Source organism: Lissotriton vulgaris, unplaced genomic scaffold (assembly GCF_964263255.1).
Source record: "Lissotriton vulgaris unplaced genomic scaffold, aLisVul1.2 SCAFFOLD_842, whole genome shotgun sequence".
Lineage (NCBI taxonomy): Eukaryota > Metazoa > Chordata > Amphibia > Caudata > Salamandridae > Lissotriton > Lissotriton vulgaris.
In genome coordinates this window covers 634,684-647,970 of record NW_028250691.1, presented here as the reverse complement: position 1 = coordinate 647,970, position 13,287 = coordinate 634,684, and the positions used below count along the sequence as shown (strand labels likewise).

Sequence of the window (13,287 nt, the reverse complement as noted above, 5' to 3'; positions counted from 1 at the left end):
ATACATACATAATTCTTTATTCCAGTTGCCAGCCCTTACTCTAGCCCCACCAAGAGCAGCCTCCCTGCTGCTCAGCCCATCTCCAACTGTCACCACGGATCCACACAGGCACCCAGGCATTCTATTCATCACAGTCACACCAACATTCCAATACCATCTCTCACTCTGGCTGAGCAGTTAGGAGACAGCTAGGCTGGATAACATACAATAACACTATGAGGATATAACAGTTCCCTTTTCCCAAAAAATGCCCACTGTGTAAAATTAATGGTCAGTGACTGCGTGATAGATGTTTTTTGGGTACAAATACTTCCTTTTGATTAACTGTCATGTGCAATGGAAATAACTAAGTCAATAGCAACAGGTACAGTTCAGTTTAGATGTAAGAGCCCTTGTGGTTCTTCAGAAGTCAATCAGATCGACTCAATAGAAGTCATATCCTAGCAGATTTAAGTTCGAATTCCTTCTGGCACTTCTAGGTCATACCAAATACCTCACTAAACACTTTCATAATACAAAGAAAGTGTTCTCGCATTCCTTCAAACTAAATAAACACAGCAACACAGTCACCGCAATAACACAACACAGGTCTGGATTCAGAAACTGCACAATTCATTAGTTTTGCTCTGCCTTTCCAATTCCGCTAGAATTTTATTCTCACGAACTTTGTGGATCAGGTATTTTTAACAAAAGAGCTCTTTCTAATCAACCAATTATAAAATGGGATGATCTGTGCCTTCTTTAAAGTTTCCTTATAATGAATTCATCATACGCAATGGCTTTTGATCTGAACACCATCAAGTGAGTTGAGCTTCCATGTTGAAGGTCAATATTTCTTAAATGCCAGCTTCATTAGAACGATCTCTTGGGAGTTAAAAAGATGCATCCCCACAGACTGCAAGAGCAATCTTAATAGGCTAGCAGCTTCAGGGAAAAAAATCTATATTTATTTTAATCCTGCAAAATCATTTGACCATTTAGACTTTTTTTGTGCTCTGTGCAATTTGTTAGTAATGAATGATCTCTTCAAAGACTTTCTTTCAATTGAAGTTAAATACTAATTCAAAATATTTTATTCAACAAGTATACATTTACATTGTAGATCAATGGGCCCGACAAGGTCTTCGTGTTCAAGTGAGGTACCTCAGGACCATGACAGAAGACTCAGGAAAAAGATATTATTCAAGCCCGAACAAATACAAATTAGTAAGGTAAGCACATTATTTAGACTTGTGAATAGGCAGGGCAAAACCGATATTGTGCCCTTACAACCAGCTGAACATTTTTTACCATTATTTGTGTAAGTAAAATGTATTTCCTTATGGAAGATCATTTGTAATCTAGTAGGGTCGGGGGAAATATGCAAAACAAGCTACACATTTAAGGAAAATACTAGCAGAAAAAAGGGTGGATGGTGGCTGGATAATCTCCCACGAAACCCTTGCCAGAGAAATATGCATAGGTGGGCCAGAGTCAAGCTTGACATACTTTTGGGCATCCTTTAGTAGCATGAGTAGAGCTCACACATTACTTAAACACGGGGTTTGTCAATGTAGACATCAATTCAAAATGGAATACAGATAAACTAATAAAGAACCTTTATCTAAGCCAAGGAGGTTCTGAAAAAGTAAAGGTGCTTTAACTAAATACAAAACAGAAAAGTCAATAAAGCGAAGTGTATTATTAAAGTCACGAAAGCTACCTGTTATAATGGACGTCCATGGGGCCCTATCTATGTCTCTGGGAAAGAACACTTGTCAAGATCCACGTGTGTCACAGCAGTTCTTTTTTTGCTGAATTGGGATTAAGTGATATGCAGGGCAGCAAATGGATTACGCCATCCTGTCATTTCTAGCATGAGCCAGTTAAAATGTAGTATAACACTTAAAAAGGTGCTTTAAATGGTTGGATCAGGTTCCAAGGTAGGGAATATACAGAGTGGAACCCTTGGACACAGCGGGTTACAAACATGAAAGAAATCCTGGCCACACAGGCTCACGCAGAAGTCAGCGCAAGATACAAGGGGCCTCATTTATGAAAAGTGACGCCTCGCTGCGTGAAAACAGCGAGGCGTCACTTTTCATTGCGCCCTCCTTACGACACCAATGATGCGTCATATTTACAGTATGACGCATCATGTCGCAAGGAGTTACAGATACGTCAGTATTTCTGATGTATCTGTAGGCGCAAAAGTGACGCATTGCTGGAGTGTGTCACAAAAGTGACGCAACTCCAGCAATGTGTCCTTTCACATGGAGCAAGCCCCATGTGAAAGGGCCTGCGTCAGTCTTACTCCTGCTGTGCGGCAGGCATAAGATGTTGACGCATTTGAGTCCTAGAAGTGGCGCAGTGAAATCTCATAGATTTCACTGCGTCACTTCCATGACCCTTTCTTGCGTCAATACGCCCCCCCTTGCACACATTATACCAGGCTTAGGTATAATGTGGCGCAGGGATTTACAAAGTGACGCATCTACCTAGATGCGCCACTTTGTAAATATAAAGCAACAAGGCGCATTTTTTACGCCACTGGTGCGTCACAAAAAGTGACGCACCGGCGGCGTAAAAGTGACGCAAAGCCTCATAAATGAGGCCCAAGGTCTTTTAAGCATGCTGTGACTTCACTCGGTCAGATCTCTAGTGAACAAAAATAATAAGGTTTGAATTTCCCAGCATATTCATCTTAACAATTAGTGCAAACAGGTTGGTTCCATTACATTGGGTAATGTAATTAATCCAGAACTTGTGAAGACATTTAACACTCTGGAAAAGCCTCAGAGTGGTAGATAGAAGGCTCAAGTGGCAAGAACAGGATACATAGTCATCACATACTCTTCAAGGTACTCCTCACTCAGTTCTTGATTTGAGAGTGCAAAGAATCCAGACCTCTACCTCGGGTGATGGGCGCACAAGGAGCCAAATGGTAGGTTATCAGCTTCACATTAGGTTTGCAGTAGTAAACCTTCAGCTTAAGAATTTATAATTCACCCATAAGGTAAGCTTTAAAGGCCAACAAGGCAGAGTGAATGGTATTTAAAAAGTAGGACAAACATATGTCCTGGAAGCTAAAAACCTACAAATAAGTTGTTCACAGTGACAAGAAAACACTGGGTTATAGTATAACAATTTATAATGCTTAACTTTAGTTTGGGAGCAGCTTGAACCATGATCCAAGGACTCATTTCAACAGTAAGTTAAACTCCAACTTACTTGGTCAAGTCGGAATTGATATCACTATTTCAGAAATGAAATTTTTAGAAAGTTGTCATTTCTCTGCCTCAAAAACAAAGATAGTCCCTCCGTCCTTAGAAACTTCTTTCTTACCCTTCAGATGTTCTTGAAGGCAGAACATTTCTTTGAATAACCCTCACCCACCAGGGTTTCCCCTTGGTGGCATGCTTCATCATTGGGTTCTTCCCGTTCCACTGTGGAACAGGGCCTTCTGCGACCTACCAGTATGTGGGAGGACTGATGGTATTAGACTATTCCAGATGAAAAAAGATAGGAGTGGGATGGAGGGTTTTCTAAGAGGAATTAAAAATACCTGGCTAGTAGGAAAGATATTATTTATTCGCACCTCTATCAAGTATTATTAAAAAGTGGGAAAACAAGGAATCTCAATAGGATAATGTCTGTGGATTTCACATGTCAACATGTTTGAAGCCCTACCTCAAGGCTTTTCTTCAGGACCAAGGAGATCTACTTCCTGATACCACTACTGTTATCTTGAAGCTCACTGCATGCTGATTAAAAACGAAATAATAAATATCAAAACAAAAGCTCCTAATTGTTATTATTTATCTGAAATCTGCAATGGTACATAAAGGCATAGAGTTAGTAAAATATGGCATGATGGCCATGTTGCACCTATTATGCTTAATAAACACTACACCATTGTGGAACGTATGATATATTTTCCTGCTAAACTAAGAGAGCACTAGTGATACCATAAATCCGTTAGGCACATAAACATATACAAATACAGACACAAACACACGCATATCTCTGTTTATCGTGATTGACAAAAAACATACATGTTATAAGCCTTGATAAGGCATAATGAGTCCAATATGGGGGAGAGGGATGCCTTTGGTCATACTCTGTGTGAGAAAAGTAAAGGTCATACTGAGCGTTATGCAGTCAGGCGTATCCATGATGGAAAAAGAGAGGAAAAAGGCTCCACTTTGGGAACATGCCCACCCATGGCTCCGAGGATGCCAGGAAAGGCTGGCGGGGATTGGAGTCGATGCAGGGCCCCCTTGTGTTGGGGGAAGGTGGTTGTGCACTGGCCATTTCCCTGCACCAGGTGGCAGGCACCGTGTGGTGCCTGCCATGGACTGTAGGGAAACACACAACATGGTTTTTTGACATTGCGGCAGGTGCCTCCTGCCAGTTAACAATGGAAACAACTTTGTGTTCAGCTTTCTCATGAGCTAAAGTACATTATTTCAAGTTAAAATACATCACGTTAAATCAAGGTGACTGACACCATGTGTGAAAAATACAATGTTATTAAAAACACACTGGTAAGTAAAATGGAAGGCAGGACATTATGTCTACTTTCATATCCGATGCTTCCGCTGACTTAATATGTCGATTCGATTCAAAAACTTTATTCGATCATTGATTAATAATCATAAAAGTACATACATACATAAGTAATAAAACATGAGGGTACAGCAGGTTTTAAGTTAATCACATATCAAAAAAGGGTGCTTTTCCTCAAGCTTATCGATTTTAAAATATATACAGCAGTAAAAAAACAGATGTCCTGTGAATTAAGTCCAAATAAAAGCCCCATGGCCGATACAATAGTGGATACATTATATTTTTTGAAAAGCGGTTTCAGATATACTTTTCGAAGGTGGAGATAAAGAGGGCATAACAATAAAAAATGCTCCGTACTTTGCTTTGTGGTCCCATCACACGGACAGGGGGCAGTATAGGTCTTCATTACAGGATACGCAACAAGCAAATGAACAATCCCCATCCGTAATCTTGTCAAAACATATTGGTGGGATCGGATAGTAACCAATTTATGGTATCCTGAAAGCCCCATTTCTTCCTTAGTGTATCTGTCGTAAAAAACATGTGAGGAGAACTGAGCAGTAGCTGCGTTACGCTTCACCATGCTAACCCTCAGAAATTCATGTTTAATCTCACTCTTCGGGATATCTAAAACACAAGAAGGGTTATCACGCACCGTGAGATTAAAAACATCATTAAATGTTCGGATAATATAGTTAAGCCAGGGGATGCGGGAACATTTGTCCATATGAAGACAATCTAAAATAATCTTTCTTGTAAAACCAGTCTGTTCCTTAGCCCATATAGATCTCCATACTAACAGGGGTCTTAATCTGATCAAGTCAGATAGATGTTCTAGACCAACCTCCTGATGGATCAGCTTTGTTGAGGCAGAAGATGGTAAACACAGGAGTTTTTTGACAAATTTGTTTTCCTCAACCTGGAGCATGTTGTTATTACAATGGCCCCACACTCCTGAGCCATATAGGGCCAGAGCAACACATTTATGGCGATATAGGTACACCATGTCTGGTATCCGTCTTGAGCCTAACTTGGATGCAAACCTAAATATGCCAAAAGAACACTTGGCCATTTTGGCTCTTACATTAATCATTTCAGGTGTCCACACCCGACTTAATATGTCATTTGGAACACTTTGCTATGGAAAACCATGGGATTAATGCCCAGGGCAGAGGATGGTGTGGGTTCAATTGCCTTCATCATTGTTTGTGAAACGGTGAAGTTTTGTAATGAAGGTTACCTCAACCGTAACACTATCAACATGCTGTTTGTGTGTCTTTTGAGAAGCCAGCATGCGTTTATAAGGGAGTTGGGGGATAGGAGCAGCAACGGAAAGGTGTTATTCCTGGTAGCTCTTTAACAAAATTGTAATCTTTGCCAGTGCTGATAAGAAACTGGAAGGAGAGCGAGAACAGCAGGAGACTGACCCAAAGGCCTTTCATGCACCATGTCCTGAAGCCCTTTTTCTGACGAGTCTAATGGCACATTCACCCTGCAGATAGGGTGACTATTGGTGTGTTTTCACTACCATTATGTGTGTGCTCTAAAGTTTTCTGTGTGTGGCAGGAAAATAGCACCTAGTGGGGCACCGAAGCATGCATGTTACAGGAAACAGCCTGTTCCAACTCCACACAAAATGCTACCTGGGGTCTTCCAATCCCGCTTTCCCAACTCCCAAGAAACTCTATACTGAAGCTCCCAGGAGGAAATAACAGGGGATTTGTTTCAGACCCGATGGCCAGGCGATTCCTGGCCCACTGTAGCGGCTCCGCTCCCGGAAGCAACCAGCAGCAGTACCAGCAGCCAACCATTGCTACAGATGACCCGCTGCATGGAGCTCGAGACCTAGCCCTAGTGCTTGTGCTGGCGAGATCCTCATTGGCAGCTCCTCAGAATGAACATCAGCAGATAGGTGGCAGTCAATGAGAATTGGCATACACGCTGAGAGGACTGCCTCGGAATGGTGGATTGGCAACTTCCAGCATCTGGGCTCACTTTGCCTCAGAAATTAAAGATCTAAAGACTCAGCACCAGAACGTTTCACAATTTCGTCTTTCTATAGTAGTAAACACAGCCCTCCTCTTCCCTCATGCTGAAGGTGTGTGGCTCCTTTCTGGACCACATCAGGGTGTCGCAATCCTCCTCCTCCTCCTCCTCCTCCAGTGTCCTCCAACATTCACCGCTTTTCTACCTGCTCTTCAAAATTTACATGCACCTCTGGCCCAACTCAAAGAGAAGTATCAGATCAACATCCAACTGTATGCTGGCGATGCTCAAACCTATTTCCAGCTGGAAAACGGGTGTACACGCGAAGATAGATATTTTGTTATGCACTTCACAAATAGCAATTCATTAAAATAGATTTCAATTGAAAGCTCATGTTTCTCCAGGATAAAAATAAACAGAGACGCCTAACAACCAAAAATAATACAGCAGTTGTTATACCTTATAACATTCTACTGACAGAGAATCATGAAAACACTTACCATCTAGTACATGACTTTAGGAATTGCACAACAAATGTAAAGAGACATTATCAAAGCGAGAACCGTGCCAGGAAATTACTGAGCAGGGTTTATCAGAGCGCTCGGGGTCCGCTCTGGCCTTCAACTACACCCCAGTCAATGACTACCTGGGTATACCCATCCCACTTTGATAATTTTGCTCAATTTTCTGCTATAGTAAACTAATAAACCTTTTATATAAGAAGGAATTTGATTTGACCTTGGTTTCAAAGTGATCTGGGTCTTTTCGGACTGGCTGCAAAAAGTGAATTTAATATTGTAGAAAGGTCCTAGCTTTGAATATTAACAATGGTACAGCAAAGGAGAAAGAAAATCATGAACACTTTTTGATTGTCTCTTTCTGTCTTAAACTTCACAGGATGATGGGACAAGAAGACTACCACCTTGCGGGCGCACTGAAATCAGTCATCCAGTAAGGATCATTGACATACCACAGACACCTACACCACAATACGCCTTACAGCCTGTGCCTCCAAGGTCCGTTTCATTGAACCCATCATTTGGAAAATCCCAGGTAAAACAGAAAAGTTAAACATCTTTACAATTGTGTGATCACCACAATCAACTTCCTTCCGGGTATTGGAGGGGAGGGAAGTAAGGATTATGTTAGGCATACTGGGTTTAACCTAAGAATAGACGAGAAAGTAAAACATTATTTTGTTCTGAAAACATGTAGCTTCTCTGTATTGCCTTCAGGTTATGATATTAGCAATAATCCGTTCCTCTGAGAAAAAAGTGTATTTGGTAAGCATTCCTAATGGGCAAGTAGTGCTTGCCTCACTTTTATGTATCTTGAGCACCTTATTACATTGGCTTTAGTTAAATTCAAAGTGCAATATTACTAAGATTCAGGAAGACCCAGAAATTGCATACAATTCTTGCCGATACATAAGAGCCTCCAACAAACTAAATAGAATATGGGCATGCATGTACCTCTGAAACAGAATTTTTGTCCCAGTTCCTAACGTCATTAGGAAATACTCTTTTCATATGGATGCCAAACACCTGCAACATGCAACTGTTCCATGCACACTTAAGAATATATTAATTGCCAAACCTATGCAATTTATGTGGACTTTATAGTACATCTAGAAACATCACCAATTATTGTTATAGATCATCATTAGTATAACAGCATTCTGTCTCAAGTCCTAAAGAACTTCTGATCAACCTTAGCTTTCAAACCTGATTACTCCCACCTCATTTGTTAGGCAATGAACATTCCTATTAGTTTCTAACGTAACACACCTTTGAGAGTAAATGAAAGCTTCTCCCTGCTTCCTTCACCCATAAAACGCCTCCCCAATTGACAACCTCCCCTCGCCAGATATTCAAGTTGACAAGCAAGATATCTTCAATAAGGTGGACATGTTATCCAGAAATCCTTCTGGATTTCAGATTTCTAGCTAACCATCCTCTTTGGAGACAATACCAAATGGAAGCTCATTCCCATAGAAATTAATAAGGCATCTGCCATTTATGTTTTATTCAATTTTTATAGAAAACAAACCCTGGTACATTTAAGTCATGGAATAATAAGGCCATCACCAGGCAGGTTTGGATATGTTACTGGTTAATACCAAATGCAGTGGCTTGTACTCAGAGGCAACAATCAATACACTTGGTATATTCCTTACAGTACTCAGCACTCTACTTCTAACCTCCACCCAAAGTTAGGTAGGATTTCTCAGGTAAAACTGGTTGATCGAAGTAGGGGTATGTGTCAGTGAAACTGGTTACCAAGACTGATTCTCTAGACCTCATCTTACCTAGTAGATAAAGTATCATAAATAGTCCTGCACCTGTTGTGAACCTACTCGCTGTCAGACATCTAATTCAGGAAACTATTCATAAGTATTAGTGGCTCACGTTCTTTAGGCTGGTTTAGTTAACTTGGCATGGAATACGTGTATTCACATTTTGAGAGGCTGGTCCAACTTAACAAGCATTAGGTGTTTGACTTTGTGATCAATAAACTGGGGTGTAAGATTATCTTGAAGTTTAAATGTGTTATTCAGTTCTAAACGTTGTTCTAAATGATTTGCCTGGATAGTTTGAATTCACGAGAGTTCTCGCTGATTGCTCATGCATGCTGGCCTGCAAATCATGAGCAGAACATTTGAATAGAACCATCTCATGATGATGCAATAGAGGTCTTTAGCTGAACAATGTGCTGTGGTTTGACTGATGGTAGAGCTTAGGCTCACAATTGTGATGATGTCTTGAGTCGTCCACTGTTTGTCTTCTGATGCTTCAGAAAACAACCAAAAGCTAAGAAAACACAACTAAGGAAGTCATTTTACGTGATGTCCAACTCCAAACTGCTACAGATTCCCCTTTTTGCTAGACAGTACCAGTACACAAGAAATTATTGTAAATGTAGACTTCTAGCAGTGACAGTCTGAATAAATGAGCAGGACTGTGAAATGCCCTATCATATTGGAAAGTCTGCCGACATGTTAGATTTGATCCAACTAGGCATCCACTCCTAAGCAAGTTGTCCGTAGATGTTTTGCCTTGCCACTAGCCAGGCGGACATGTGCAAGCTGTGTCCTAACTGAATGGAGGGGTTAGGAACAACTGGAACTGAGAGCCTTCTAGATGCTTTAGCACCAGCTCCCCACTATCTCCATTTCAAATATGAGAATTCTGGTTATGCCTATTGATATGCTTTCTAAAAATGATAATCTTAATGTCACTCACTTCTCCACAACTTCCACACCAATAAATGACATAACCATCCAGTTAGGATTATAAAAGAAGAGTCACAACTGGATAATAAAGTGATACATTTGTGACAAGAGAAGTACAGAAACCAGAGACTTCACATGTTCAGAAGAGAAAGTAGAGATTCATGTGCAGCCGGAAAGTACATTGTTGGCTGTCTCGTCCACTGCTAGGCAGAGCGTCTTTGTCGCCTGGATTGATTTTAGCTCTCAGCAACCTAGCTCACCCAGAGGGGTGTTCCACAGGCCGCTTGGATTGGCAGACATAACGGATGGCAGCGGGAATGCAGAAATCAGTGTGGTGTGTAGAATGTCAAAATTGGGCTTCTTTGTTGCCAAATGAATGCTATGAATTCCAAGAAAGGAGTGTGCAGAAACCTTATAAACACAGCCTTTTCCAAGACGATCGTCGCTCCACAGGATGCTATCCAAAGTTCCCAATCCAAGATGCTGGAATAAGTTTTTGCTTCTTGCAGATGGAACTTCTACTAGACACTTCTTCTGAATATGTGGTTGACGCTTTTCTCTTCATAAATGTCAAGGGGTGTTTATTGCCTTAATAATCACTTTAGTATAAATCTTCATCTCCAAACAAAGTTGTTTTTTTGTTCTCGCTTTGAGATTTCTTCATCGTCAGACTCTCCTAAAAAGACACAACACTTTTCACGTACACTGTTTTGTGCATGGTGGCACCGTGGCCTATGGGAGGAGTCGCCATGTTCTCAGAATACCAATAAGGTGACTCAAAAGACCTTCCCTGCGCCCAGTCTTTGAACTCCGCCATTTATGATACAAGCAAAAAAGGGGAGTTAGGCCCTTTTTTCGAGTCAACACCCGCTCAAAATTCTAGCAAAAAAGGGGAGTTAGGCCCTTTTTTTCGAGTCAACACCCGCTCAAAAGTCTAGCAAAAAAGGGGAGTTAGGGCCGACCAGTGTGTGCAAACAGTCATGCTAGTCGCCTGGTATAATGAGGGACTACATAACCCACAATACATTGGGGCGGGAATAGGTCACCAGATGGGTCACATGACGCCAGAGAAAGGAGAAAGTAGCAAGTGAGGGAGACATGGCGTCTGCGAGAGGGGATTAATTTTTAGGAACATAATCATCAAATTTCGGTGAGTGTCACACGCTCGACAGTAGTTTAAATAAGTGAAATGTCTGAGCGAGTGGAGATTCATGGCCACCCTGTCACTTTGTTACAGAACGCTATTGATGGATAGTTTGTGCGTTTAAACCGCACTGCACCGTAAAGCTGGTGGGATTCAACGAGCAACTAAGTGCCCTCACTGCCAAGACTACGTTGGCATTTCTGTGCTCACATCACACAGGGGAGTATTTGCGAGCCCTGTTGGGCACTGGGGGATAAGAGCAGCAGTGAAAATGCAAACTTTTGATGAGTGGATAAGCCTTAAAAAACTTTTCTTTACTAGATGGTGGTCTGTTCATAGAATTCTACCTGAGGTTCTCAAACCATGATGGAGTAGTAGAGTCTTTCCCCGTGATGTCAGTTCTTATTTCCAAGTGATGGATGCATTGCAGCACATTTGTTCCTTTATTTTCCATCTCATTCTTTTCCCCTATTCCTCCAAACTGGCACACTCTTCTGGAGACAACTTTCGTGTATACTTTTCTATGCATAGTGGCACTGTTGCTATTGCGGCGAGTGGCCTTTTTCTCAGGAAATCAAGAAGGGAACTACACAGACAGTCTCAGCATTGAGACCTTGAAAGTTTAAGACGCAAGTAACTCTAGGTTTGGTAATGCTATGGATCATTCCTTGGACCCAGCACTAGAGTTGCAACAATTGCACCTCAAGAATTTGGCACTAAAGCAGACCTTGGTATTACGGTCTACAGATATCCCAGTAGCTTCCTCAAATGCCCACATTTTTATAGGGACCCAGTGAAAATAAGAGTATTTTGCATTCTTTTACAGTATATTTTGCTTTTCACGTCTCGTAGATTAGTCATGCTCGAGTTAAAGTCAGGTACCTAATTGGTTGCCTTATTGGAGCTTCATTGGTCTGGGCAACTCATCTAGCAATTAATTCTGGCGCTTGTTTACATGATCATAACGCCTTCTTAATAGCCTTTTACCAAGACATTTCAATGTAACGACTTCAGGTATTCCACTGAGGAATAATTGTGTGATAGTCAACAAGGAGGTTATATTGACTTATGTGACTCATTTTCATTCATCCATTGATAGCTGAAAGGATACAGATGACTCTTTTGATGTGGACTGAAAGAAGAAATTAGGAGATTTTTTTTGCAGCGTCCTTCATTTTCTGAATTTATCAATCTAGAGCTGCTGATTGACCATAGATCAAACGAGATATAAAAAGAAAAAAGAAAGTTCCACCAACAAATATTTTAATTTTTTTCAGAGATTCTGTGTGTGCTGGATCAGAACTTTCTCCTAACCCATTGTCTGAAGAGGTGCCTATGCAAGTAGGACCTGCGAGAAGTCCTTTGACAATACTGATACTCATTTGTTCCTTCTACTGACTGTAATGAGAACAGAAGATGGGAAGGTTGTTAACACCTATGCATTACTGGATTGTAGCATCAGTGGAATGTTTATTGATCAGGACTGGACCACAAAAAATAAAATTCCTACAAGGGTTAAGAAGTCTTCAGAAGTAATTAAACTGTTGATAGCTTGCCCTTAACATTTGTCTCTCTCAATTACGCTGACACTGTTATGCTAGAAGTTATTGGTCACCGAGTGTTAAGATGAAGGACATCCCATTTAATAGCAGCTAACCACTCTTCGGTTCCACTGCAGGACCATGCTTTTATACAATCTTCTGATCGGCCTTCGGGTTCCTCTTGCGACAGCAAGTGCAACCCTCGACGTCGTGATCCGACGACAGGCACCAGACACAATCTTCGTGAGGAACTGTGATGGACATATGTCCTCCGCACTCTCTACAGGCCTGAACCCTGATTTCCTCAACAACATCTTCAGGAAAGAAACAAGAGAAGACCAGAAATACAATCCAGAAATACAAATTAACTACACAAGCTACGGAGAGTCCCTGAAAACCGTTAGCGTTGATGGCGCAGAAATAAGGGAACATACGTCATCGCGCCCACGAGGCACTCTTATGGCTTCGGTGACGTCAGTGGAGCCATGAGCGGAGCCATGCTTCTGTGACGTCGTCCGTGTTGGCGTGGATAGCTACGAAAAAAATTTCGAATGCTGTTGGCGCAGGGGATATTCACAAGGTGAGGAATTCACTGGCAGATGTATCCATCAGAAAGGCTAACTCACAGCAGAATTTGCAAACTGGTTTAACAGTGGCCTTTTCATGCATCTGCTGGCGAACCTGTCGTCCTTCTACCTAAGAAGATCAAGCTATTCAATCTTGTATTGATTAATGAAGTTCAAATAAGTTGACATCTTGTAGTTAGTCCACGACGAATGAGCCTTTAGTAACCATGATTTACCAGGTAGGTCTCTATTTAATCGAAAAGAAGGTGA

At 41.3% G+C, this 13,287-nt stretch overlaps 1 protein-coding gene across 1 annotated transcript in view; it reads left to right on the top strand.

Annotated features, from left to right (window-relative positions):
• Positions 1-13,287, top strand: part of LOC147663160 (disintegrin and metalloproteinase domain-containing protein 12-like) — a 280,469-nt gene that overhangs the window by 112,895 nt on the left and 154,287 nt on the right. Inside the window, exons 7-8 of the mRNA XM_086950624.1 lie at positions 1,103-1,211; positions 7,432-7,587. Coding sequence (XP_086806750.1) covers positions 1,103-1,211; positions 7,432-7,587 — 265 coding nt within the window. The remainder of the gene's footprint in view (positions 1-1,102; positions 1,212-7,431; positions 7,588-13,287) is intronic.